General features: G+C 36.8%; 3 protein-coding genes across 5 annotated transcripts in view; 2 read left to right on the top strand and 1 right to left on the bottom strand.

Annotated features, from left to right (window-relative positions):
- Positions 1 to 432: 432 nt before the first annotated feature.
- On the top strand, positions 433 to 12,748 carry pdca (phosducin a). Its single transcript, XM_048163406.1, has 5 exons — positions 433 to 951; positions 7,187 to 7,330; positions 8,878 to 8,940; positions 9,142 to 9,290; positions 11,573 to 12,748. The coding sequence occupies exons 3-5, from the start codon at positions 8,895 to 8,897 to the stop codon at positions 12,089 to 12,091; spliced, it is 714 nt and encodes a 237-aa protein (XP_048019363.1). The 5' UTR covers positions 433 to 951; positions 7,187 to 7,330; positions 8,878 to 8,894; the 3' UTR covers positions 12,092 to 12,748.
- A 1,211-nt stretch (positions 12,749 to 13,959) lies between these two features.
- On the bottom strand, positions 13,960 to 22,363 carry odr4 (odr-4 GPCR localization factor homolog). 3 transcript variants are annotated; one of them, XM_048162265.1, is made up of 15 exons: positions 22,241 to 22,363; positions 20,551 to 20,654; positions 20,337 to 20,474; positions 20,168 to 20,263; positions 19,783 to 19,889; positions 19,640 to 19,676; positions 19,425 to 19,559; positions 19,192 to 19,287; positions 19,053 to 19,112; positions 18,823 to 18,954; positions 17,654 to 17,741; positions 16,770 to 16,955; positions 15,278 to 15,385; positions 14,831 to 14,935; positions 13,960 to 14,016 (listed from the first exon to the last, which is right to left on the bottom strand). In XM_048162265.1, the coding sequence occupies exons 2-14, from the start codon at positions 20,647 to 20,649 to the stop codon at positions 14,868 to 14,870; spliced, it is 1,350 nt and encodes a 449-aa protein (XP_048018222.1). In that variant the 5' UTR covers positions 20,650 to 20,654; positions 22,241 to 22,363; the 3' UTR covers positions 13,960 to 14,016; positions 14,831 to 14,867. The 3 variants fall into 3 exon arrangements, with proteins under 3 accessions (XP_048018222.1, XP_048018221.1, XP_048018223.1); XM_048162264.1 differs by having other exon boundaries at positions 13,960 to 14,935; XM_048162266.1 differs by lacking the exon at positions 22,241 to 22,363 and adding an exon at positions 21,343 to 21,374 and having other exon boundaries at positions 13,960 to 14,935.
- A 22-nt stretch (positions 22,364 to 22,385) lies between these two features.
- tpra (translocated promoter region a, nuclear basket protein) overlaps positions 22,386 to 27,941 on the top strand; it is a 26,527-nt gene continuing 20,971 nt past the window's right edge. The window contains 11 exon segments of the mRNA XM_048162261.1: positions 22,386 to 22,593; positions 23,117 to 23,221; positions 23,311 to 23,366; positions 23,465 to 23,561; positions 24,410 to 24,513; positions 24,630 to 24,794; positions 24,892 to 24,984; positions 25,076 to 25,156; positions 25,242 to 25,329; positions 27,564 to 27,704; positions 27,841 to 27,935. Of these exon segments, the coding sequence (XP_048018218.1) occupies positions 22,443 to 22,593; positions 23,117 to 23,221; positions 23,311 to 23,366; positions 23,465 to 23,561; positions 24,410 to 24,513; positions 24,630 to 24,794; positions 24,892 to 24,984; positions 25,076 to 25,156; positions 25,242 to 25,329; positions 27,564 to 27,704; positions 27,841 to 27,935 (1,176 nt within the window). The 5' untranslated portion in view covers positions 22,386 to 22,442.

The raw sequence follows: 27,941 nt of genomic DNA, 5'->3' as shown, positions 1-27,941 counted from the left end.
TTCTAAAGTACTCAAGACTCGAAAATCTTGCTGAAATATTATCAATGAATTTTTTACATCGAATTTCTGGGAACCAGAGCTGCTAGCTTTTTAAATTTGACAGGATAAGTGAATATTAAATGTGCTTAATTTTTATATGCACATTATTAGACCAAAGTTTAGACACATTTTACTTAATTTATGCTTCTCATGGTCCTGAAAACCTTTTAAAGTAATGGCCTACATTTATGCTTGAAATTAATTATGTAAACAAAAATAAATATGAATTTCTTTACAAAAAAGCATTTTACTGTATTGAATTAAATGGCTGAGCACATTTTTGATTGCATAGTGAAGCAAAAGCAGTCAACAAGTGTTCATCATATATGTGAACTCCTTCAGTACAGTCTAAAAATGATCCCAGCATGCACCTCATGAAGTTGAAGTAGGGTAAGAGTGCAGAGCTGTGATCTGCAGATCATAAAAGAGGCTGCAGAGGCATTTGTTCAGTGAATAATGGTAGTTTTATCAAAGGATCAAAAGAAAAAGTAAGTACAATATGTAATGCTACACAGTTCCCACCCCTCAAAGTATGTCAGCAAAGGGTGTGTTAACGGAAATATACAAAAGAAAAGACTGCAAAAGCTGGTTGGCAGATTGCCCCGAACAGATAAAGTGAGTCTGCTAATAGAACATCAATAGCTGTGTCTCTCTGCTGCCCAGCTCAAGCAAAGAGTTTTTCAAACCTTGCAAACATTTCAGTGGATTTTACCACCATCTAGCGATGGATGAAAAACATTTCTTTGCTAACTTATGTTTCCGTTTTCTTGAATAAATTACTCCTCTTTTTTGTCCCATTGCAGAATGTGAGGGAATGTAAAGTAAGGTGGAATACAGATGAGATGACAAAGCAAAGCCATGTGCAGACAGGAGGGGATATCAGTCTGTACATCAAGTCTTTCTAACCCAAACGTAGGTGACATAATGCTAAAAGTGTCATAACGCAACACCAGCTAGATGTAATCACCAGCAACTGCCATAAAATAGTGAATATAAAGATTATCACACACTATCAAATTGCACAGAGAACCCACACCTTTTCCATTCATTCATAATTGCTGGATAAGGAAAATAAATTAATTTATAAAGCAATTTCTTTTCTTTTCTTTTCTTCCCCCCTGAACACATTTATATTCAATACAGACATTTCCATGAATTTTCCAGGTCTGGAAAAGCAATTCCATACTGGATCTGAGTATGTTAATCAAGAGATTATTTCAAAATGATGACATTATTGAATACTACTAAACATGTAAGGTATAGCACTTGATGTGGGCATTTCATGCAACATTAATTTAAGATTAAAATTACTTTATGCCTTAAATAACCATTAAAATATTATGGTAATGAGACACAAAAGTGACCCTCAATGTAAAAAAAAAAAAAGTAAGCCTGCTGTAAAGCATTTTAGAGTTTTCTCAACTTCAGTTGTTGTGCCAAATAATGTTTGCAAGTTAGGTTGTTCACCCAAACTAACATTTTAAGTTAAATCAACCATAATCAAGAGCAAGAGTACAGTAAGAAATTACGTATTTGTTGAAAGTTAAATGGGGGCTGAATAAACTGCTAGGAACAAATACAGTAATATCTGAGAAGCTGCATGTTTGCAAAATCCACTAAACTCAAAACTGTTTACAAGTCGGTAAATACATTCAATAATTGAACAAACCAAAAGGACACTAATCACACTATAATGAAAAATATTTTTTAAAGGTGCCCTAGAATTAAAAATTGAATTTATATTGGCATAGTTAAATAACAAGAGTTCAGTACATGGAAAAGACATACAGTGAGTTTCAAACTCCATTGTTTCCTCCTTCTTATATAAATCTCATTTGTTTAAAAGACCTCCGAAGAACAGGCGAATCTCAACATAACACCAACTGTTACGTAACAGTCGGGGTGTACGCCCCAATATTTGCATATGCCAGCCCATGATTGAGGCATTACACGTCTGGATGTGCACTGCTGAATAATCAGACTAGGTAAGCAAGCAAGGAAAACAGCGAAAAATGGCAGATGGAGCAATAATAACTGACATGATCCATGATAACATGATATTTTTAGTGATATTTGTGAATTGTCTTTCTAAATGTTTCGTTAGCATGTTGCTAATGTACTGTTAAATGTGGTTAAAGTTACCATCGTTTCTTACTGTATTCACGGAGACAAGAGCCGTCGTTATTTTCATTTTTAAACACTTGCAGTCTGTATAATTCATAAACACAATTTCATTCTTTATAAATCTCTCCAACAGTGTAGTGTTAGCCGTTAGCCACAGAGCATAGCCTCAAACTCATTCAATATCAAATGTAAACACCCAAATAAATACAATACTCACATAATCCGACGCATGCATTCAGTATGCATGACGAACACTTTGTAAAGATCCATTTTGAGGGTTATATTAGCTGTGTGAACTTTGTTTATGCTGTGATAGAGTCGAGAGCTCGGGAGGGGGCGGAGAGCGCGCGATTTAAAGGGGCCGCAACCTGAAATCTGCTCGTTTCTAATTATGCCCCAAAATAGGCAGTTAAAAAAATTAATTTAAAAAAATCTATGGGGTATTTTGAGCTGAAACTTCAGACACATTCAGGGGACACCTTAGATTTATATTACATCTTTTTAAAAAAAAGTTCTAGGGCACCTTTAAATAAAACATCATCAGAAACACTTAAAGGCACAGTATGTAAGTTTCACAGTTAGAGGTCGCTTTTTCGAAATAATAACAAATGCGTAGCTTAATGACGCCATGAATGAGCGTGGAATCATGGGAGTTGTCGTATTCACCTCCACAACTGATGTCAAGCAATCCGACGGGACTCAGGCAGAAATCACATTCATGGGTAAGCTAATGTATTAAAGTTTTATTAACGCTACTGTAGTATGAATCAGAGCCTCTAGATCCTCCTAAACAGACATCACTTAATAGTTCTGATCGGACAATCTTTGGTGGATGTCACCGGGTATTAATTAGATTAATTAATACACCTAAGAGCTTAACAGTTCTTTACATGGTCCGGTTTACACAAGCCAGATTGGGCAACTTCTTAATTAACATAATATCCATACATAGTGAGGAGATTTGCAATGCACCGTTCGCTTGTTGCCGAGCACAGATGCCAGTGAAACACAGTGAGGATAAGTTGCAAGCAGAACATCAACATGACAGAATAGATGATCCATCCACAACTTTGCCATCACTTGAATGTGCAGCAACACCCCAGAGGGCTCAGCATGGTGATGAATGCTACCAACACCCAAGACAGCCATCCACACGCTATTACAGCCCTACCTCCAGGTGACAGAGACCATTTCTGGGGCTGGCAGGATATTACAGAAGGTTTGTGCCTAATTATTCAGACCTCACCAGCCTGCTGACTGACCTCACTAAAAAGGAAGCACCAGATCCCATCCAGTTAATGGAGCTGTGTCAGCAGGCTTGTACCCCTGTAAAGGCTGCTTTGTGTGGCAGGCCGCTATTACACTCTCCTGATTTTTCTCTCCCTTTTTACTGCAGACTGACGCATTGGACAGGGGCCTTGGAGCGGTCCTGTCCCAGGAGATAGAAGGAGAGGAGCGGCCGGTGCAGTCAGAAGCTCTCTAAGAGATAGACAAAGTACAGCACCATCAAAAAAAAAGAGTGCTTGGCGATCAGATTGGCCGTTCTCACCCTCCACTGTTACCTCCTGGGACGGGAATTCACTCTTATTTCAGATCACGCGCCCCTGAAGTGGCATGAATGCATGAAAGACAGTAACACGTGAATCACCTGTTGGTATCTGGCATTACAGCCCTTTAAATTCAAGGTGGTCCACAGATCGGGGCGCTGTGGGTGACTTCCTTTCCAGGAATGGGGAAGGGGTATGTGGCAATGGGGGCAAGTTTCAGCAAGTTCTGCAGTAGGAGAGAGAGACAGGAGATGAGGTGCTTAAATAGGTCAAGCGTAAAATGACAAACACCTGTGTCTTGTTTCAATAATTGGCGTGGAGAGACCGGTTAAAAGCCACTTGAGGACTGACTGACTGAGGACTCATACATGCTGAATGCTCTGGAGAGCCGCCTGTTGAATTGTATGTGTTTTGACTGAGTTTATTGAAGCACAGTGAGTGCGACTGTGTTGAACTGTGAGAAAGTTATAAGCACAAGCCTCAGCAAATCCCTGACTTCTTCCTTCTCATCTTGAAACACATTAAAATGTCATTGTTCAAATGAAACCCTCCACCTGTCCAACAGATGTGGTCCCTCCACATTTTTTAAAACAAATTTTTGAAACTATTGGGACTATAATTCTAGGAATTGTCTGACCTCAGGTGTTGTACCTCTGTTGTAGTACAACCATACCTCGGTTTTCTCCAATTACTGACCTATTTCTAAACTTCTATTTCTTTCTAAAATATTGGAGAAAGCTGTATATGTATACAGCTGTAATCTTTTTTGGATTTACATGGAATTTTATAGGTATTTCAGTGTGGATTTAAAGCCTTTCGCAGTACAGAAACTGCACTTTTACAAATTATTAACAAACTTATTAGTCACAGATTCCGGAGATTCTGCCATTCTTATTCCTTTAGACCTCACAGCTGCATTTGACACCATCGATCATAATATTGTGATCTCTCAGTTGGACCAGTATTGGGATCAAAGGTATTGCACTAGAGTGGTTTAAGCAATATCTATCTGATAGAAAGTTTTCTGTCTGCCTTGGGGACTTTGTGTCTCTGTCAGCACCCCCTCAATGCGGAGTTCCTCAGGGGTCTATTCTTGGCCCGGTGCGGTTTTCCCTGTACATGCTTCCATCTAGGAAAGCATGGCATTTCATTTCATTGTTATGCAGATGACACACAATTTTATCAGCCATTGAAACGAGAAGATACCAGCTCTTTAAAATTATTGTTGGACTGTCTCAAGGAGATTAAAGCTGGAATGGCCATGAAATTGTGATATTTGGCCCAAATAGTACCTATGTGGCCCCCAACACAGAATTGGGTTCTTTACTTCCTTACATTATATCCTCCATTATAAATCTGTGTAATTATGGACAGTGATTTTAAACTTGATAAACAGATAAATTTTGTGGTTAAACCAGTTTTTATCAGTTAAGGTTTTTATCTAAAGTCAAACCTTTTCTGTCATTTAAAGAAAGGGTTATACATGTACATATACAGGGGTGCCCAACCCTGTTCCTGGGGAGATCTACCTACCTGCAAAGTTTAGCTCCAACCCTGATAAAACACACCTGAACCAGCTAATTAAGATCTCCATAAGCACTTGATAATTACAAACAGGTGTGTTGAGCGGGGCTGGAGCTGAACTCTGCAGGAAGGTAGATCTCCAGGAACAGGGTTGGGCACCCCTGTTTTAATATCTTCTCGTTTGGACTATTGTAATCCCCTCTATGTTGGTGTCAGCCATAGCAACTTACCTTTCTCACCTTATTCCACCTCAAGTCCCATTGAGGTCCCTTATGTCAGCAGACTACATGCTTCTGGTTGTCTCTAGAGCTAGGCTGAAGCATAGGGGAGATCGGGGTTTTGCAGTTGCTGCCCCTAATTTATGGAATAATTTCCCACTGTCGGTGAGGCTGGCCCCAACATTGTCTGCTTTTAAATCTAGTCTTAAAACATATTTTTATTCTTTGGCATTTAATTCAGTTTGAGAGCTGTGTTTTGTTTTCTTTGTTGTTGTTTATGTTATGATTGTGGATGTACAGCACTTTGGTTAACTTCTGTTGTGTTAAATGTGCTCTAGAAAAAACTTTGACCTTTACATAGATCGATATTACATCATATTAATAAAAGCTGGATGACTTGTGTTGCTAAATGGCATGCAATTAATTTTAAAATATATTGTATGGTGGAGAAAATGCTGTATTACTGTTACTACAAATAAATCTTTTTGATTATGTTATGTTAGGCACTTGACAAAATAGTGTTGTCTCTGAAGGGGGTCGCACACCGGACGCGAAGCTCGGCGCCGCACAGCGTCGCGTCTCTGACAACTCACAGGTATCGCACACCGGCCGCGCACATTATACACGTGCGAGCTCAATTTTGACTCGACTCCTGATAGCTGCACAATGGGAGTGTTTTACGTCAACAGGGAAACGTTACATGCTTTAATATTTCGCACTGAGGTTAGTGTACATGGAAAAATGGCACAACAAAGCAAAAGGAAAGAAAATGCTACGTTTATTATACATTTTTAGACTTTATTCAAGCTGTTAAACTAAGAATGTGAAACTGTATCTTGCAGCACAGGGTGAAGTATGTAGCCTACATTAACGACGATTTGAGAGAAATATAATATACGTTTAATGTAAAACAATGTACATGGCGCTCTGTGGCGCGGCAGGATTTTAAACAACTTCCTGAGTCGTTGCTGGGCGCCGCGGACAGGCGCCGAATGTCGCCGCCGGTGTGCGTACTCTCATAGAAAACAATGCGTTCGAATTTTAAAGACGTGGCGCGGCGCTGAGCTTCGCGTCCGGTGTGCGACCCCCTTGAGACATGGTACAAATCAAGAAAACGAGATTTAAACATGTGTCCAAACAGTTGCTCACCTGTCTAATAAAACACATACTTTTTAAAGCATCTCTGGTGTTTCCATCAAGGGTAGTACGGATATGACGTCTCTGACAGGCGACGCAATAACACGGGCCATTACGCTGTTTAAAAATAGCTGATTTATCTGGATTTAAACATTGTTTGGAAACAACAAAATATATAACATTGTTGTAGTGGGTTTTTGTTATTTTAATCAAAAAATCTTACATATTGTGCCTTTAATAGATGTTTTATCCTTTCATTCTAAAGGATGACCAAAATATACATATCCTCAAAATTCCCCATGTTTTGATCAACACACAAAAATAAATTATTGAAGTGCAAGGGATTATGGGTATTCCCTATGCAGCCACAATGCTTCTCTAATGGGCCTATAACAGATTCAACAATATATGAGGTTCAAAGTGCTTAAACATTATATAGCTTTATAAAAGCAAACTCGAACGGTCTACTTTACAGGTAAATATAGTATTTCATGAGTTTGACCTGACAAAACAGAAGTTGGATTGTTTACAGTGTATGGAAAGTGCCAGGGGCTTATTGTAATAATGTGGGACCTGTATTTTGTCTGTTTATCTCAGTGACATGCTGGTTTAATTCCTCTGCTATAATCCTATTACATCACATCAAGTTATTACTGAGACGTAACCATGATGTCCATGCAGACAGACATTATTATCTGAGACAGTGCACAGCAAAGACAGATAATCACAGCAAACGGTCAGGTAAGAATGACATTTCTCCTCCTCTAGTTAATGACCACTGCAAACATGGTTCACAAGGATAGTTCTTTCTTTATGGGATAGTTCTGCACTGTAAAAATGAAATTCGTAAAATAACAGAAAAAGTACTGGCAGCTTATTATTTGGACATTATCCAGTAATCTTACAGACATTTCCGTTAACCGTACAACACAACGCAATGAAGTGAAAAATTTTAAATACAGGTAAAACAAAAAAATATGGAAAATTCTGTTAAATTAATACAGAACATTGTGCCCTATTTTTGTATTTTTTGTGTATGTATGTATATATATCTATATATAATATTTAAAACCTGCTTAAAACATGCATAGGCCTTAGACTTGCTTGCACGAATACTGAAACTGGTAATGGAATTTGTTGATAGGAGTGGAAATTCTAGGTAAAACAAAGCAATGAATCGGATTGAACAAGATTACTTCTGACGTATTTCTGAGTGTATCTTGTTCGCAGCATCCAGTGTAGTAGCTGATCAGCACATTTCTTTAAGCCAGCTGCTCACATTTACATTGGAATTGCTCTGAGAAAGCCAGAAAGGGTAGTTTTTTTGAGATTGCATGCTCTCAATTATGTGCCGTTTTTCACTTACTAAGATGTCATGCCATAAGATCAGTCTTAGAATGCACTTTTACATGCAAGAAAACAGAAACATCATGGGCACTTCAGAAACAAACTCATTACTCGCAACAATATAATCTGATTAGAATCTAATCCATCACCTATAGAGAGTAATCTGCTAATTCCACCTCAACCTGGATCATTGTAACAGACTCTGACAGTGTCAAGAACTCATGCAACAGAAATAAAATCTATCAGAATGACTACACTAGTAAACGATTGTAAACATAAAACTTCTCATCTGCTTGTTCGTTTCATATGGACTTGAAATATGAAAAGGAATGACGAAATGTCAACCACGCACAATTTGTTAGAGGATGTTGCATAAAATGGGTATATTCAGATGGAGCAACAACTTCCTATTATTTTTCCATCCTTAAAGAAATTATATGTAAGAATTTTGATGTATGCATGCTTATTTTTTGCCAATGTGTGTACAACTTGTACCAAAACTTTAAAAACGAGACCTTCCCTGACATCCTAGGTTGTCTATGGAAGCCTGTAGACGGACTTTTTATAAAAATCAAAAAGATTTTCAATGGCCCATGAAACGAATGCTCATACAATGTTCAGGATAATGCTGAAAGAGCATTTTGTATTGTACAATGAGTCATGCAAAGAAAAGGGATTCATTCAAACTATAGTCTCGCATAGTCAGATATAGTCTATAGTTTGAAATATACTTGATAATCAAACAGTCATAACAGTGTAATTTTAATCTCATCTGTCGACATGTTGCCGGTGAATTGCAGAGCGTGTGCAGACATATCCACATCACTGTGATCAGATGCTTTCTTAATAACAAGTGTTTCTGAATTGTACATATATCCCCTTTAAACTGAGTGAACAAACACAAACAAATGGCTTATTAGATCTGAATTATCTATCATCAGGTCTCCATTGAGGAATCATGTCAGGTTCACCTGAGATTGAGGAACTACCAGCAACACAAACAGGTGAAAGACTTTAAAGACTTACTAATTAATGAAATAAAGAAATATCCACATTACAGTAATCACATTGATTGCAGAACATATCCTGCTAACATCAATTCAATATACAGTAATGATGAGATAATACTGGAGACTTCTCTCATTATGCTGTGATATGCCTAAGACACGCTGAGGTCATCATGACAAAACACTTTCGCAACTTAGGGCCCAAAGGTGTGATCCATGACTGGAGGAAATTCAAACTTGAGAGTGAGGACCATGAAAGCATCCCTCCCAACAAGAGAGAGCTTCTCAGACAGATGTCCAACCCCAAATCCAATAATGACGACACTCGGGAAAAGCATGGCCGCAAGGTACTGTGAAAAATCCCCAAATGATATCTGCACATCATTCACAACAAAATGACGAAATAATTTTAAAGCGTTATTTCACCCAAAAATGTCATTCCACACCCGTAAGACCTTTCGTTCATCTTCGGAATACAAATTAAGATATGTTTGATAAAGTCCGATGGCTCAGTGAGGCCTGCATTGAAAGCAAGTTAATTCAAACGCCCAGAAATGTACTAAAGTACTAAAGTAACAGTTCAGTGATTCAAACTTAATGTTATGAAGTGACGAGAATACTTTTTATGCACCAAAAAAAACAAAATAACGACTTTATTCAACAATATCTAGTGATGGCCAATTTCAAAACACTGCTTCATGAAGCTTCGAAGCTTGACAAATCTTTCATTTTCATTTCAGTGGTTTAGAGCACCAAAGTCACGCGATTTCAGTAAACGAGGCTTTGTTACGATATATGTGTTTTGAAATTTCAATGATTCACGTGACTTTGGCAGTTTGATACGCGCTCCGAACCACTGATTCAAAAACAACAAAAGATTCGTAAAGCTTCGAAGCTTCATGAAGCAGTGTTTTGAAATCGCCCATCACTAGATATTGTTGAATAAAGTCTTTATTTTGTTTTTTTGGCACACAGAAAGTATTCTCGTCACTTCATAACATTAAGGTTCAACCACTGTAGTCACATGAACTGTTTTAAATATAACCATCATTATATCTTACCAGCAATGTTCCCTCTAATTTTTTTTCTCGCTGAGCAAAACTTTTCTCTGTTGAGCGCACATTTTGTAGCCTGACTTTGTCATACTCATATTCTAGGCAGAACTTCCCGTCCAAAAAATGTTGTGGGCGGGGTTCGGGCTGGCACCCAGGCTACACATTTTGGCCACCTGAGCAAAAACATACTTTATATCAGACCTGTACAATTAACGTAAACACACACACAAAAAAATGGTTTTATCATGCAACTGTAACATTTAACTTCAATGTGCCATTTCTATTTTATTTGACCATTTGACCATTGATGTAACTGATGTAATTGCTTTATTAAATAATATGTTTGAAAACAAGCAGTTCAGTCACTAAATTAAGCACATTTTAGGTTACTTGAGATTTTTTCACATTGCTGTATTAACTGTACCAGTCTTTACCAAGAAATTCTATTAAAAAATAATTTCTGTCCTCCTGCAGGACAGTTCAATTCTTTATAATAATATAATATGAGCAGTTACAATGTTGGTTTGGGACAACCATAATGTGTTTTTGTACAGTCAATTATTAGCAACAGACAGTGTTAAACCATCAGAATTACATGTTTATATGAATTTCCCAGATTTTATATACCAGGAGGTTAAGATTTTTCGTGGCAAGGAGCCCTAAACAATCCCCTTGTGAGATCAATTTTTTATTAGGCTTACATTATAATATAATAAAATATAATATAATATTTAAGTATTTAAACTGATATACAGTATTATATCAGTTTAAATGCTTCCATTTGTTTTAATATATTATATAGTGAAAACAAACTGAAGCATTTAAACTGATAGCTAAATATTTTTAAGAAAAGTGAACATTAACTCGTTTATAGTTATCTAAACATCCCTGAAACCCACACCACCACCACACACAAAAATCTATTTAAACTGAGGTACTTATGTATTTTGAGTTTGCAAGCTACACCTGTGGTGGGAGTGTGATTGTAAAAGACTCAGAGTTTTGTTAGTATTCTGTGCCCATCATCCGTTATTTCCACCACTTTTCATTAAAACATGACGTTTTATTTCACATTTCTTTTCGTTTCACGTTGCCTCTCGTATTGATGTATTTAGTCCGCAAACATTACAGTATTCTTACCGCGACTGATTTAGCTCAGGTCCAGCCAGCTCATACGCGCTCAATCGTTCTCTTTCTATGAAACCTGTAAACCGCATTCACCGGTTCTAACTCTATAGCGACAATAACTCTATAGCGGTTGTCCAGAGCACTGCAATTATTTCTCATTTAAACTACTACAATCATTTTCATGTCTGTTCTCTGCGCGGCAATTATTTCTTCTGCGCGGCCGCGTCTTCAGAAGTGCGTGGCCGCGCACGCGCGCAGCTTAGAGGGAACATTGCTTACCAGTCAAACGTTTGTACATATAGCTACTCATTCTACATGTTAAATGGTTTTTAAGATCATTAGAATCTTTTCTGAAACAATGCAGTCAAGTGTGACCAGATTGTTGACTGGCAGTATAAGCGTTTTATAATGTTTATTAACATTTTGCTGTGTCTGACCACACACAGATGAGCACTCAGGAATACGAGATGATCCAAGAAGAGGACGAAAGTTGTCTGCGTAAGTATCGCAAGCAGTGCATGCAGGAGATGCACGAGCGCCTGAGTTTCGGGCCTACGTTTGATGCCGTATTTGAGCTGGATAGCGGGGAGGCCTTCCTGGATGTCATCGAGAAAGAGCACCGCCTGACCCTAGTGGTAGTGCACATCTATGACGACGGGATCAGAGGTTGTGACGCACTCAACAACTGCTTGACCTGTCTGGCGGCAGAGTATTCCACCGTCAAATTCTGCCGAATCAAAGCCTCTGCCACTGGGGCGGACGAGCGTTTTTCAGACGACGTTCTGCCCGCCCTTCTGGTGTACAAGGCTGGAGAGCTTCTAGGAAACTTCCTGTCCATTACAAAGCACTTGAATGAGGAGTTCTTCGCCATGGATGTGGAGAACTTCCTAAATGAGTACGGTTTGTTGCCAGAGAAAGAGATTGCAGCCTGTCCTGATGAGGAAGAGAATGCTGATGTGGAGTAAACGAGGAAATTTAAAGGGTGGAAGTCAATTACATTAGTCAACCTGTCAGACTTGTTTCAGAGATAGATCGAGTAATGACTCTGTGACTGCTGGTCCATGACTCCAACAAACACGCACACCTCAAGGCATTTACAGTTAAATACTTCATAGTGTTATCAAAAGCACACAATCCTGCTTGTTTCAGTTCCCAGGGTTCCCACAATTTTTTTTCAATGAGTTTCCATGACTTTTGACCTTTCTACTGGTTTTTGATTACTGTATAAGGATTTTTAAAGACCAGTTAAATTCAGATCAATTCACTCATGAATAATTTGGACCAGTTAAGACTAATTCGCTGAAAGTGACCCAAGTTTGAGTCCCTTTCCTGATCCTGTTTCTTCTCAGACTATTTGTCTCAAAGGCAAAAATGCCCCAAAATTATCATTTTTAGGGAAAAACATAATCACAAATGGCACATCGGTATGGTTTGTGAAGAAGCTGATGGAATATTTTATATTGGAGGTAATTAATAGTAATATACCCTACTGTTCAAAAGATAGGGGTCAGTAAAAATGATTTTGTAAGAAATTAATACTTTTATTCATCAAGGATGCATTAAATTAATCAAAAGTAACAGTAAAGATATTATGTTACAAAACATTTCTATTTCAAATAAGTGCTGTTCTTTTGAAGTTTCAATTCATCAAAGAATCCTGAAAAAATGTATCATTGTTTCCATATTAAGTAGCACAACAGTTTTCAACATTGATGATAAGAAATATTTCTTGCTGTGCAAATTTCTGAAGGATCATGTGACTGGAATAATGATGCTGAAAATTCAGCTTTACCATCACAGGAATACATTTAAAATTAAAAACAAGTACTTTACATTGTAATAATGTTTCACAATGTTGCTGTTTTTGATCAAATAAATGCAGCCTCGGTAAGCATAAGAGACTTCTTTCAAAAACATTTTAAAAAATCTTACGGACCCCAAACTTTTTGAAAGGTAGTGTATATTCATCAGAGAAATTAAACTCTCCTGAAATTTCCAGGTTTCCCATGACTGTGGGAACTCTGATTTGCAGAGAATGGGAGAAGCCATCTTTTTTAAGGTTGGTTAAGGCTTGTCACACAGAGCAATTTGGTATGAAAGTTAAATTCTCACACAATGACACTGTACTTGTCATCTATTTTGTATCGAGCCGCTATCTGCTTAAAGAATAAATGATCATAACAAAAAGTGTGATTTCATATGTTGTCACGTTTCAGTAAATGAATCAGGGTGACTTTCTTCAAGATGAACACACAACAGCCAAGAACACTCCCTGCTCTTTTATGTCTTCATGTCTATGCAACTAGATTTGTGCTACAAATGTTGTTCCAAGTAAAACATGCCTGGACATGTACCCAACAGCTCAAAGATCACACAGTCACAGGATTACTGTGTGTGAGAGCGAGCATTCATATGCAAGTGCTTGTTAAGAGGTGCAGGTGAATGTGGGTTTTGGTTATCAATGTGAAAACTAAATGACTCTGTTAAGGATACACATGATGATTTTGGTACTTTAGAACAGGTTTTTTTTTTAAAGGGGGTACAATAATTATGGTTTGATCTCAAACTAGGAAAAAATGAAAAGGAAAAAGTAAACAAAATTAAAATGTTAACTAAAGTCAAAACTAAAGTTCACATAAATGTTTCACTGTCCATGCCAGATTAAAATGTATTTATTTTAATGGATTTGCAATGTAAAAATCATAAGGTATGCACTACCAGGGGGTCCTTCATCTGAGAAGGTTGATGGCTGATTTAGAATAAGGAATGTCATCAACACGCATCATCTCACACAAACACACACAGTCACAAAAGACACAGACACACTTCATGCTGAGGGTATTTTCCATTCAGTTTAATACATCATTTCCTGTATGCCTTTATTGCTGAGCTGCAACAGAAGCCAAAAGAAACTGGTTTGATAATGACATGACAAATGGCAATGATAATATACTGGAAAAGCCACAGACATTCTACAAAGAAATGCATGGATAATGACAGTTAACGTTTTTCTTTTGATCTGTTCTTAACGTTGCACGAGTGAAAACATGCCAGAAATCTTATTCCCCCTCAAGGGGAAAAAATCAAAACAAAACAAAACACATGATTGTGTAATTTGGACTTAAGGTAACTGGTATGTTATTACTAAAATTAACATATTTAAAATATATATTTTGAGCTACACTATATACTACCAAAAAATATGTGAACAACCGTTTTGAATTAACAGATTTTTCTATTCCAATTATTCTAGTATAAATCAAATCAAAGTGCTTCATCACAAAAAGGACTGTATTTTTCCAACTTTGTGGCAAAAAATTGTAGAGAAATGACTTGACTGGCCTGAACAAAGCCCATCACCCAACATCGTCACTGATGCTTGTGTGTCTTGCTGAACATTTAATTTCAGAACAATGGCAGAATGATAAACAGCGGGCATCAGTAAGGTCAGACAGTGACTGTTAGGCACATCATTTTCTAGATTGTCATTATATAGTGTAACATTAAGTCTTCTCTCAAATAGCCAAACCTGTTTATTAGAAATGATTACTGTAATGTAAAATACACTATATGGCAAAAGTATGTGGAGACTTACTTTTGCCATTTAGTGTATTTTACATTACAATAATCCTATAATAGATTTGTGGTCCAAATGTATTTATATTTAAGATTTTACAGTATATTATACAAACATACACACTCACTTGTACAGTTTTTGCTACATATTTGCTATTTCCATTGTCATTCACTAAGATACAGCAGAGATGTGGCTGTGGCAAGAAGAGCAATGGTTGCTGCTACTGCCACACCTGTGTGTTTGAGAGAGAGAGAGAGAGAGAGAGAGAGAGAGAGAGAGAGAGAGAGGATCAGGAATGTGGAAATGGACCAAAATGGGAATATGTGGATGTTTTCAAGGATTATAGAAGTCACAAAAGGAAAAATATGGTCACACCTTGCCAACTAACAAACAACATGAAGTCACTCACACTGTATCATTAGAAAAAGTATAATTATCATTAACTATATTGTTGAGCCCCATTTAATATCATGATACAAAGAGAATGATTTATTGAATTAATAAAAGTATTACTCACAAAGAAATAGAGAGTGATTTAATATTTATATTAATAATTAAGATATTAGGCACTTACCAGTATAGTAGTGAGGGGCTTTTTGAATTTTGGAATTTTCAACTTCTTCTGAGATTACATGTTTACTGGAATCATGGCCATCAATTATCTCCAATTCAGGGGAGAATACTGAAGAAAAAAACACATGCACAAACATGTAAAAATTCAGAAACTAGGTACTGAAGGCTTGTAGCGCTGAAGAGAGAGAAATGATGCCAGAAGGGGAAAAAGAGAGGAAAATAATCCCCTTTCCCAGGATTCCAAGTTGTGTTGTCATAGAGGTGATAATCCAAAATTTCCAAAGGGCCTGTTATTACAAGGGATCAGATATTCTATAGCCTGTGGTTACTATGTTTTCCTTTTACATATACATGAAAAAAAATTTGTGGGCTTCAACTGGTTTGAACAAGACGCAAGGTGTAGCTGGCTATTATTAAAAGTGGAATGAGGCTGGGTGTGTCAAAAGAGGTCTGTGTGCACTCATTTTGAAAAGGTTTATCACTTAGCATTCTGTAAATCACATACCTATACACATTCTTAGCCGTTTAACCAGTCCCTACAATACTTGTGGTTAGTCATCCCTAAATCCCAGCAACAAGCTCTACATTGCGCAATACCCTAGTAACAGATCTGAGGTCCACTTGGAAAAGCCAAGAGATGATACAAACCAATACAATAGTGCAACTTCATGAGCCACTCAAATAAAGTGAGAGAATTAATTAATCCCTAAAGCAAGGGTTCTTAACTCTGGCCTTCAATGAGTTTTGCTCCAACCCTAATCAAACACACTTGAACAAGCTAATCAAGGACTGTGTCCAAAATCACCCCCTATATCCTCAGTCACTGTTCCATACATTAGTCCACTAATAGAGTTCACTTGAGGAAGTGAATGTAAACGAGTGAGTGATTTCGGTCACTGAGCCAGAAAAGCTGCCGCTTTTGCATAGTTTGTGCTTGCTGTTTGATAATTATTTGAAACTTAGTAAACTGGCAGCTCTAGTAGTAATGAAAAAATCTGTACATGGAAACCATGTACAAAACTTAATTAAACAATTTAATAATCAATTAAAAAGGAATTTATACCTGTATCATATGCTGTAGCCACATTGGATCAGCAGTTTGTAAAATGGATTCAGCTGTAGGCGCCATCTTCTGGTCAGACGTGGGAATTCATTTGGTGCGCGACTCTCACAGTGCATTATGGGTATTCTGTAGTTATTATGCATTGTTGGATTTAATGAGTGCATGGTTTCGGACACCACGACAAATGGCTGTCCCCTCAAATAGTGCCCTATTTAAGGGTATGGGGGCAATTTTGGACACAACCAAGAATTTTCTCCCTTTTTAAACACCATTACAGCTTCTATGACTATGTTTCTTCAGAATTACAAGAAAGTTCAAGGCAGATAAGTTTGATCATGATTGGACCTAAACGCAGCAAGAAAGTGGACCTCGAGGTCCAGAGTTGAGAACCCCTGCCTTAAAGTCTCATATTGAAGTATGGAAAACGTACACTGATTTTTCTCCAGACTAATATCTATGTCCTCTTCTGGTGTTTCCCAGTCCAACATCTCTTTCAGACGCTCAGCCACATCAGCAGTACTTTCATCTGGGAACATGTAGTCACACACAGACAGGCCGGAGAAGGGCATTGGGGCAAACACACGCCGAGGAAGAGCCTGCTGCCCAGTGCACAGACCTAGAGAATCAATATGGGAACTCATGTCTTGAATTAGGAATACATTTATTTTTTGTACTATGTACAAATCTCAAAGACAAATGGTGGCACCCTACTGCCATCTAGTGGTCAGTTTGATGTTTGCAAATGTTTGTTGTGAAACTTCAATGGATAATTCTGACATTAACTCTAAATGTCAAAAATACATTGTAAATCAAAGTGAATCGAAATGGTTTGGTTCCCAACATTCTTCAAAATATCTTCTTTTATGTTCCACAGAAGAAAAAAGTTATACAGGTTTGGAACGACATGAGGGTGAGTAAATGATGACCCAGGTGGAAAAAACAGTACACTTCCATAATGTACTTAGTGTGCTCTATTTTCACGCACTAATTTTGTACTTAATATACTAAAAATTCTTCTTTAGTACTTCTTAAAGATAATCTTAAGAACATTTAAGTGTACTCAACAGTGCAATTTTGAGACACCATGAATATGAATTAAAATGTGGTTTTAACATACTATCTCTGTGTTAAAAAAATGTATTTAGCTGTGGCAAAGAAGAATTTTTAGTATATTAAGTACAAAATTAGTGCGCAGAAATAGAGCACTTTAAATACATGATGGAAGTGTACTTTTTTCACCTGGGGACACAATGTTAATTTTGAGGTTGACTTTCTCTTTCAACATCGCATATGAGACATGATGGACCACTGTACCTTTGTGACTCCCTTCACTTATTAAAAGATCTTCCAGAAACATCTCCACTCTGGAGGAAACCGTGTTTATGATGTCTCTCTTAATGGCCTACCAGTGCAAAGGAAAAATTAAATCAGTATCAGTCTTTTCAAAGAGAGCAAATAACAGGCAAATATAAAAGTGTATTTTAGTCAAGTATACTTTGTTCATGACAAATATTGAGTGAAATAATGTTCATGTTATGGCTGATAACTAATAAATGGCTGATATTAAAATTAATTTGTGTAAACAAATGAATAATAAAACAATAAGAAATAAAATCAATACATTTTAAATGCTAGTTGAAATGAATTCAGGGACAACCTTATAATGTACAGTGTGAAAAATGTACAATGAGATTTGCTCAAGATTATATATAACAGTGTTATTTAATTATTATTAGTGTTAAAAAAGAGTAACTTTTAAAGGGATAGTTCACCCAAAAATGAAAATTTGATGTTTATCTACTTACCCCCAGCGCATCCAAGATGTAGGTGTCTTTGTTTCTTCAGTAGAACACAAATGATGATTTTTAACTCCAACCGTTGCCGTCTGTTAGTCAAATAATGCTAGTGGATGGGAACTTCTACTATAAGAGTAAATAAAACTTGCATAGACAAGTCCAAATTAAACCCTGCGGCTCGTGACGACACATTGATGTCCTAAGACATGAAATAATCGGTTTGTGCGATAAACCGAACAGTATTTATATCATTTTTTAACTCTAATACACCACTATGTCCAACCGCGTTCAGCATTCGCTTAGTGAGGTCTGATCGCGCTCTGACAGCGGCAGTGATGTCTCGCGCATATACTTCAATGAGAGCGAGACATCACTGCCGTTGTCAGAGCGCGATTTTTGACTGACAGACTGCAACGGTTGGAGTTAAAAATCATAATTTGTGTTCTACTGAAGAAACAAAGTCACCTACATCTTGGATGCGCTGGGGGTAAGCAGATAAACATCAAATTTTCATTTTTGTGTGAACTATCCCTTTAAGTGTTACTGACTGTAGATGACTGCAAAGGTTATTTAAATGTAAAATACATTTACATATCTAATATTGATATATATCATCTTGCATACGTATATAGTACCAAAATATTGTGAATCCCTAAGCATAAAGCATTGGGAATAGGCTTTAATGACCTGTGCTGCATGTCTGGCTTTGGGTTTGTTGTTGTGGATGTAGGCCCTGCAGTGAACCACCCCTCGAACCCTTATGGAGCCACTGCACAGCTGAACCAGAGCACTGCACCGCTCATCCAGTTCTGGCTGCTCCTGTCACATTGATATTTGTATTATACCTTTGACTACACACAGATATATGCCCCATTGATAATGTTTGGTATTATAAGATAAGATTAAGATGAGCTCACATCTGAGACAAGGATCCGGGCTGGGAGTGTCTGACGATGGGCTGTCTTTATGTTCTTTTTCTGAAAGAAAAAAAAAAAGTCTACTTCATCTCAAAAGTTTAATCAGTACAACAGAGGAATGACAGAATTACATCTTTACCTGTCCTGAGATGAGTTCAGAGTCATCTAATGCCTGTCTGCCACTTATGAGACAGTTACCAGCCTCAATCTGTTTAGCCCACCTCCTAAGACCATCCTGGACAAGGGGGGTAAAGGAAGATAAAAATTCACAAACTGTATAAGCAGTTTATTTTATTTTTTTTCAAATTTACATTCTACACAAAATCAAATAAAACATCTGTCTTCATATACCCCATCTGTCTTCTGTCTCACCTTCATGCACTTGTCCGTGTTATCAGAGGATCCTGTCAAAGGGATCGGCAGATCCACCTCAACAGAGCAGGTCAACATGGGCCAGGATGACGAGACATCTGTCTGATACTTCCAGTCTGCTGGCTTGGCTGAACTCTATAAATCAGTATGCACAGCAAGATACAATACTCTGTGCCATACTATTCCAAGTTTTACACCCAAAATATGTCTCTCACCTTTGGATCTTTTACATCAAGCGTTTTGCAGACAGTTCTGTACATTTTAAGTCAAGGATCATGCAAACTTTTGAGGTTATTCATAGCAGGTGATGCTTATAGTTCACAGAGGAAATTATGTAATGACGTAGTGTGCAGGATACTTCTTTGTTTTGGAGCAGATGTGCAGGGTGACTCGATCAGTCACATCCTCCTCTGTGAGTTCCCACAATCTTCCCTTACCTATGCATTTATCCATGGCAAATATAAGCTACGTAAAGAGATCAGCACAAAAATATGTGATGAAGTTATGAAGGCCTAAAAAAATAATCTTTAATAAAATCTAAAATGTGGTCCAGTCAATTTTTAAATTAAGTAGTATAATAAAATTAGTATAATTTAATTAAAATGTATTTTAATATACCTTAAAATAAAATGAATAATTAATAAATACATTTAATTATTTAATTTACTAAAAAATATCAAGTTTATTCTAACAAATAAACATATTATTAGCAAATAAACAGACAAATATATCAATGACTGTACCCTTTTTAACGTGTTTTGGGCATCTTTGGAGAGTTCAGGTGGGGTTACTAAAAACAAGCCAAGAATACAAAGACCTCCTGGTAACATGCGGGACACCTAGAATAGAGAAAGTCAAAATCATGTACAACTAGACTGTAAAAACATTTCAAAGTCACTCAGGCCTACCCACCTGCCTGGCATGTTCTGTGACCCACTCCACATCAATGTCATCCAGTGGGCTGCCCCCTCTGGAAGACTTCAGCTGCCCCTCACTCTCCCTGTGAGGAGTTTGCACGGCCAGCACCACAAATTCTCTCTGAGGAGAGGACTGTGAAAAGAAAATGTTAGGAAAAATAGTTCTGTGAACTGACGTGATTAAATATAGGTTAGTTTAGTTTCCTTACTTGACCAGCCAGGAGTCCAGTCGCACATGATCCGGGATCTGCCTGAAGACCACCAAGATATTTCGCCACAGCTTCATCTACAATATAACTCCTACCCATTCTGCCTGTAAACATAAAGAAAGAAATATCAATATGTGCCATATTAACCCGCTTGCAAGCAGAGGTGTAAATAGTACCTGAAAACCATACTTGAGTAAAAGTACTGATACCTTACATGGAAGATGACTCAACTACAAGTTACAAGTCACCAATTCCAATACGACTTGAGTAAAAGTCTTAAAGTATCTGATTTTAACAGTACTTAAGTATTTTACTCATGCTGATTATAGGCTCAGAGATGCACTAGTCCTCAACAACTGAGAGACATGGCAGTGAAAATAATAAACAATTGATTTGTAAGATGAGAAATCAAGTTTATTTTCTAAAATCAAAATAAAACTGAATACCTCAATGTTGCAATAAATCAAGGTCGACACAATGACCTTTTAAACGTCTACAAACTCTCAAGTCTCAGTAAAGCTCAGGTGCACAAAAAGGCCATAAGTAAACCAATATCCTTCAAAACAGTCTTGTCAATATAGCGGATAAATAAAACAATGTTAGGTGAAATTAAATAGTCAAAGTCTACTGTATGTGCTGGTTTGAGCCTCATCACCAGCTGCAGTCATTTCCTCATCTAATAAATCAAACACCTGTAATCAGAAACTCACTGCTAATGCATTCACATTCAAGTAAAGTAGCCTTGTTGAAAAGTTTTGGGGGAGTGAAGGTAAAATGCACAAGACACAGTACCTTCAGTGCCGTCAGATGGCAATATCGCTTCTTTATATCAGAAACAAACTGCTGCAGAAAAAGTTAGGTGCCATGAAAAATGTAATTTATAATTGCATTACTCATCACAAATGTAGTGGAGTAAAAAGTACATTTACTTGCTCAAAAATGCAGTCAAGTAGAGAGTAAAAGTTGCCAATATATTTGATAACTACAAAGTAGCCAAAAAGATACTTAAGTACATTTACTCAAGTACTTTACTCCTCTGCTTGCAAGTTGCAACAGTACAATAACCACCAAACATATGTTACACTTCCCAAACAGATACCAAATAATGTTAAAATATTTTATATGTCAGTTTCACTGACAGGTATTGCAGCTATTAAGGGAAATACTAATATTACTATTAAAATTATTACCTGTACCAGTACAAAAGAATCATTAAATTAGTGTCAATCTTTTCAATGACAGTAAATAACAAACAAACAGGAAAAAGAGTATTTAGTCAGCCTTTTGATCATGACAAGTATTGTGTGAAATAATTTTCATATTATGGCTGATAACTAATAAAGGTCCAGTATTAAAATTCTATACCATTTTGTCTAAATAATTAAAAAAGAAAAACACCAAGAAATGAAATAAATTGTTTTGAATGCTAAAATAAAAATGTATGCATCACACCTTACAATTACAGAATGAAAAATTAATGCTATTGTTATTATTCTCCCAGAAATCACTGTTTGTACAGCTTAGTTTCAATATATAGAAGCAGTTGAACGTCTTGAATGAAAACAAAAAGTAACACATTTGTAAGAGTAAACTTCTTTAAAAATACATTGAGAATAATGCTATTTTACGAACCATACAATATGACAATTATGTTTCTGAAAGTACTGCAAATAAAGGCCTTTAAACGTACCTTCAGTTCATGCACACAGCTGATCAGTTCTCAGTGGAACCAATACGTGTGACACGTCGTCGCATCAAACACACGCAACTCAATTCAAGAGACCTGATTGGATAATACGTCTGTAGGTCCGTGCTGCTTTGCGGCTTGAGTTTATATCGCTCACATATGACGTAAGGGCAGCTAATGCTAACGCTTGCAGTGAGCTGGAGAGATGGCGGCACTTCTTCAGCAAACACTGGAGAGAAGTGAGATAAACAAACTGCCGAAAGCCATTCAGAACAAGCTCGAGAAAGTTCTGTCAGAGCAGCAGACGGAAATAGACTCACTGAAATCACAGCACGAGCGGTATAAAGCAGACTGTGGTGAGTAACGGTAGCAGGCGGGCCATATAGTCATTCAACAGCTGTGTGTCTTTTAAAGAAGTGTACTGGCTGACTAGACAACATGTTTAGGCATTATAAACGCTTTTATACAGATGAAGAACAAGTTGTCTGGGAAATTATTCTGGAGAGGCTTGTATCTTCTGCATAAATTACCTGAGTTAGCAAGTAGACTGAGTCTACTTAAGTTTTTTTTTTTTGGCGTAAATAGTTAACTAGTTAATACTGAGATGGCAGACCAAAGAAAATGTTTGGCTCACGTTTGTCTGTTTTGCTGTCTTTTCCACTTATTATGTGTGAAGTTGGCAGTCCCTTTGATATTGAGATAAAGATAATGGCTGACCATATAACGCCTTCCTTGCAAATCTATAAAGCATTATTAATTAACTCATCTTGTTTGGTTTTATTTAAATCAGCAGTCCTAATCATAAATGAAGTGTCAAAGAGCTGTTGGTGTGAGTTGTCCAAGTGAAACATGTTACAAATATTTGTTTTTAATCAACAGAGCAACAGTACTTTAATCTTGAGAAGAAGCTAGCTGAGAGTCAGGAGCAGTTCTTGTCCCAAAGTAAGGAGTATCACAGTATTAAGGAGGAGAACAGCCGTCTCTGTAAGTACACTGCTTTATTCTGTTTTTATATATGAATTGCATTGACACTAAGCTGCTGAATAACATGAGTCTTCTTTTGCTTTTTAAAGCCGAGGAACTTAAGAAGTTGAAAGATATAGAGGAAGAGCAGGGAACAACGCAAGAGGTAACTATTTGAGTTTCTCATCTGTCATGCTTCATACGGGCCTTAATATTTTGAGCATTTAAAGATGATGTAAATATCCCAATGTTTTTGCATTTCAGAGTACGCCGCCAAGAGCCAAATATGAAATTGAGGCAGAAAACCGAGAGCTCTCACGGATGCTTGAGAAGAGATCTCAAGAAGTGGAAAACCTCAGTGGTATGGCACTGTTATTTAAATTAGTGATCAAAGTTGTCGTTGACATTGGAATTTTATGTCATTAACCAAATAGGATTGCTTTAGTTACTTAAATGAGGACTTAGAGGACTTTTTATTTGCACATAGTGTACAGAAATTTGGCAGTTAATACTGTAGCGCAAACTAATATGCTATTGATCAGAGTTCTTTATAAAAGTGGAGTGTCAGTGTTTAGGTTTATTCATTTGAATTAAATATTGCTTTATGTTGTTCAACTAATCTTTCAATCAGAAATAAATTCATTGGTAATTGCTCACATGTATAGTTTTATTTAATTTATCAAATACATATTTCATTCTAAATTATTTTTTGCAAATGTCTAGTCTCTTTTTTTGTCATGTCAAACAATTTGTCAAGAATTTGTTAATTTCAACAGATAATATTCAGTCATCACTAATTCAGTCATCACACTGAAAAAAAGACTGAGCACATTGCATTGTGGGATATAATAGCACATAATGTGTTCTATTATGTACTGCACACTTTGGGGAATGTAACGGGCCACGCTTGTATTTCATACAGAAAATTTGTGTACAGTATGCATATAGTATACTGCATATATTGTAGTAGTATTCTTCTCTGGACATATCCACTGTTTTGTGCAGTTGAGTTGGTAGCAAATTACCATTACTTTTAAAGGGATAGTTTACCCAAAAATGAAAATTCTGTCATCGTTTACTCACCCTCAAGTTGTGGGCCTATCTATTGTTTGGTTACCCATTTTCTTCAAAACATTCTTGAGAATTTGACAGTGAACTATCCCATTAACATGTGTAATTGCTAATATGTCTCTTATGGTCAATATACAGAGGATCTCAAACGCCTCAATGACAAACTCGCGGAAACCAGCACAATCAAGATGGAGCTCCAGCTTAAACTAGATGAACTTCAGTCATCTGAGGTTTCCATTCAGGTAACCAGTGACTCTCATTTAGCTGTTATTAGGTCTCTGATGAATTAATACATCTGACCACTGATTCCATATTTTGATTTGATTATTTAAGTGATTTACTGTTACTTTCTCGTCAGCATCGTGAGAAGCGAATGGAACAAGAAAAGGAGCTTCTCCAGAACCAGAACACATGGCTGAATTCAGAGCTGAAGAGTAAGACAGACGAGCTGTACACAGTATCCAGAGACAAGGGCAAAGAGATCCTGGAGCTCAGGTGCTCTTTAGAGACCAAGAAGGAAGAGGTGTGAGGAATTTTTGAGACTCATATTTATATATTGGGCTGTATTCTTATCAAATCGCCTATCTGCATCAGTCATACACTGTATATGTCATAATCAGGTGACCAGACTTCAGGACCAAGTGAACACACTCAAGAAAAACAATGACAACATGCAGAAGAGTACTGAGGATCTGATGAACAAACTCAGAGAGGTTCACTATCAGCTTCTTATTCTTGTTTGCTCTACCACTTGACACAGAAGAGAAATTGAATTGAGGTGTATTGTTTGACTTATATTTTTAGGCTAAAGAACAGCGGGCCTCCATGGAGGAAAAGTACCGCAATGAGCTGAATGCTAACCTCAAACTCTGTAATTTGTACAAGGTCAGTAAATGTTGATATTAGTTTTGCAGTGTTCAGCATTAATGTGTGGTATGATTAAAATCTGAATCCTTTTGTTTGTTCACAGGATGCAGCAGCAGATTCTGAATCCAAGAATGCTGAATTGAACAGAGCTGTTGAAGAGCTCAACAAACTGCTGAAGGAGGCGATGGAAGGTTTGAACAATTCCTTGTAATGATTTTCCCTCTAAACATTTCTTGTGTTCAGAATAAATGGCTGACTTTTAAGTTTTGTTGTAAATTAAAATGCTTTAATTAGTATTTATTTATTTAGATTATTTATATATTTCATTCATTCCTGCAGCTCAAACATTGGATTCGAATAAATGTTTGATAAAATGCAGACCTGCCAACATGTACGCATTTTGCGTACCAGGTACGCATTTTGACCTCAAAGTACGCTGGTACGATTTGTCACTCTATACTACGCAAAAACCCGGTGACTCCTCTGTGCACGACTAGTACTCAAATCCAGCAAAAGAGTTCGACCAATCAGCGCTGGGTTCATTTCCCCAAATAGCAAGCGGGGATGATTGACAAATGTGTACGGCCTATCAATAAAAAGACACTGCAAATCGACAGCAATACAAAATCCCGCTCAATCCCTCCTTCCACTCCCGCCGTCTCAGTGACTGAATTCTCAAGCGAGGACAGCACACTCACGCACTGTTAACTCCTTAAGGTAAACGGGTATAAAATGCACACGTAATGTTGAACAACAAATCTAAATAAAATTGAAATCGCTGATTATGAAAATGTTGTGATGTGTGACTGACTGACAAGCGCGAGTCTGGAGAAACAGGCGTTTATTTATTTATTCTCAGTGTTCAGAAACGTATAGCCTACATGTGTTGCGTTATTGTGTTAATACTAACTAAAGTAACTAATTATGTTACATAGCCTACTTATTTTGTATGAAAACTAGCACATTAGTTACTTCTGCATTTAAAATGACCGTTGTCTCAATGCTGCGCGAGCCCTCTCTCTCATAAACAAACGCGCGTGCGCGCGCGCACACAGAGAGGTAAAATGAAAATCGTGTTTGGTTTAAAATTTGTTCTTGCTTGTGTTATTTTTTTTTTGTCAGAAAAGATTTTTAATTATCCACCCGTGTTTTTAAGATTTGTTAAATGACGGATGCTTTAGTTAACAACCCCTCGTTATATGACTAATTTCTTGATATTCTTGAATACTCAATTTGTTTGCTCTTATTGGTCCTTTCTATTCGTTGTCAACTGTTTTCTATAAATATGTTTGCATTGTCAAACCTTTATTCAGTGAATGTTTGTCTTGTTTATAATTCAAAGACAGCACGCTACAAATAGAAACCATTTTTTCTGTGGGATTTAGTATCATATTTGGATATTGGAATAATAAATTAAGTATTTTAAATGAATCACATGTAAACTCAATGTTTACTATTTTGTAAGGGTTTCTTAATTGTAGACTAGTTTTCATTACAAAACCTGTATAAACGACTCAACTGTCAGGTTAGTTAAATATAGCCTTCTTGAAATTGCAAACAAAAATTTTTAGTCCATATTAAATATATGAATGCGATTCACTTGTGGTTGTCAGTTTGTATAAGAACACAATATGCAATGCCAGACTAATCATGAATTAAAAAAATGCTTTTGAGCAGGTGTAGTAAAATTTTTAATTGTCAAATAAAAAAAAAATGTAACAGTCAAAATTAGATTAACGAAGATGGGTGTGTGTGCTTTGTGTATTGTATTCTCAAAAATGTAAAAATCCCCCCCCCCCCCCCTCAAAAAAAAAAAAAAAAAAACCCGTGCCCCGTCCCGTCACACTGGTACTCGAAAAAAAATTCCAAGGTTGGCAGGTCTGTAAAATGTATAACTTGAGTGCAATGCAAGTTGTATAAAGTCAGCTGCCAAATGCGTAAATGTTTAATAAATTAAATAAAATTTATAAAAATTTATTTTATTATTATTATTATTTATTTATTTATTTATTTATTTATTTATTTATTATTATAATACCACATTTTCTGCCAATGTCTACCTAATTTATTTTTTGTCATGTAAAAAAAAAAATTGTAATGGTAAAAATTGTAGCAGATATATTTTTCTGATTTAGTCATTACAATGGAAAAGGAAGGCTGAGCACATTGCATTGTAGAATACATAGCATAGTGTGTACTGTTGTATACTGCACATTTTGGGAAATGTAGAAGGCCATCCAAGTATTGCATGAACAAAATCTGTGCACAGTAGGTAGGTAAATACTTCAAATATAATATTAATATCAGTAGTATTGTAGTATGCTTTTCTACTGTATCCATTGTTTTGTTTTGAGCGTTTACAAGTATTCTCTCATTGCCTCACTGTGAATGTTGTGCTGAATTTAAATGCCTCTTCCATCAACAGCAAATAAAGGCACAGAGAAGAAGCTGTCAGAGCTGCGGGGTGTGAGGGAGAAAGCAGAATCTGATCTACATGAGAAGGTCAGGAATCTGGAGAAAGAGCTGGAGAACGCCAATACACGCCTTGCAGAATTTAAAAGGAGAGGTAATGCACGCCTACACAACAAAAGTTTGTGTCAGTTTTTGTTTTAGGCTGAATCTTTTCAGTGTACTTCTGCCAAATTTTCAGTTGAATCATGTCATTGTGCAAGATTTCAGTCTGAATTTATGTACTTCAAAAGGTGTTCCAGCTCTCACAGAAGAGGAGCTGACAAACCTCTCGCCAACTGCAGCTGCAGTGGCCAAGATTGTTAAGCCGGGCATGAAGCTAATGGAGGTATAA

Source organism: Megalobrama amblycephala, linkage group LG17 (assembly GCF_018812025.1).
Source record: "Megalobrama amblycephala isolate DHTTF-2021 linkage group LG17, ASM1881202v1, whole genome shotgun sequence".
In the NCBI taxonomy this organism is placed as follows: Eukaryota; Metazoa; Chordata; class Actinopteri; order Cypriniformes; family Xenocyprididae; genus Megalobrama; species Megalobrama amblycephala.
This window is presented reverse-complemented; position numbering and strand designations above follow the sequence as displayed.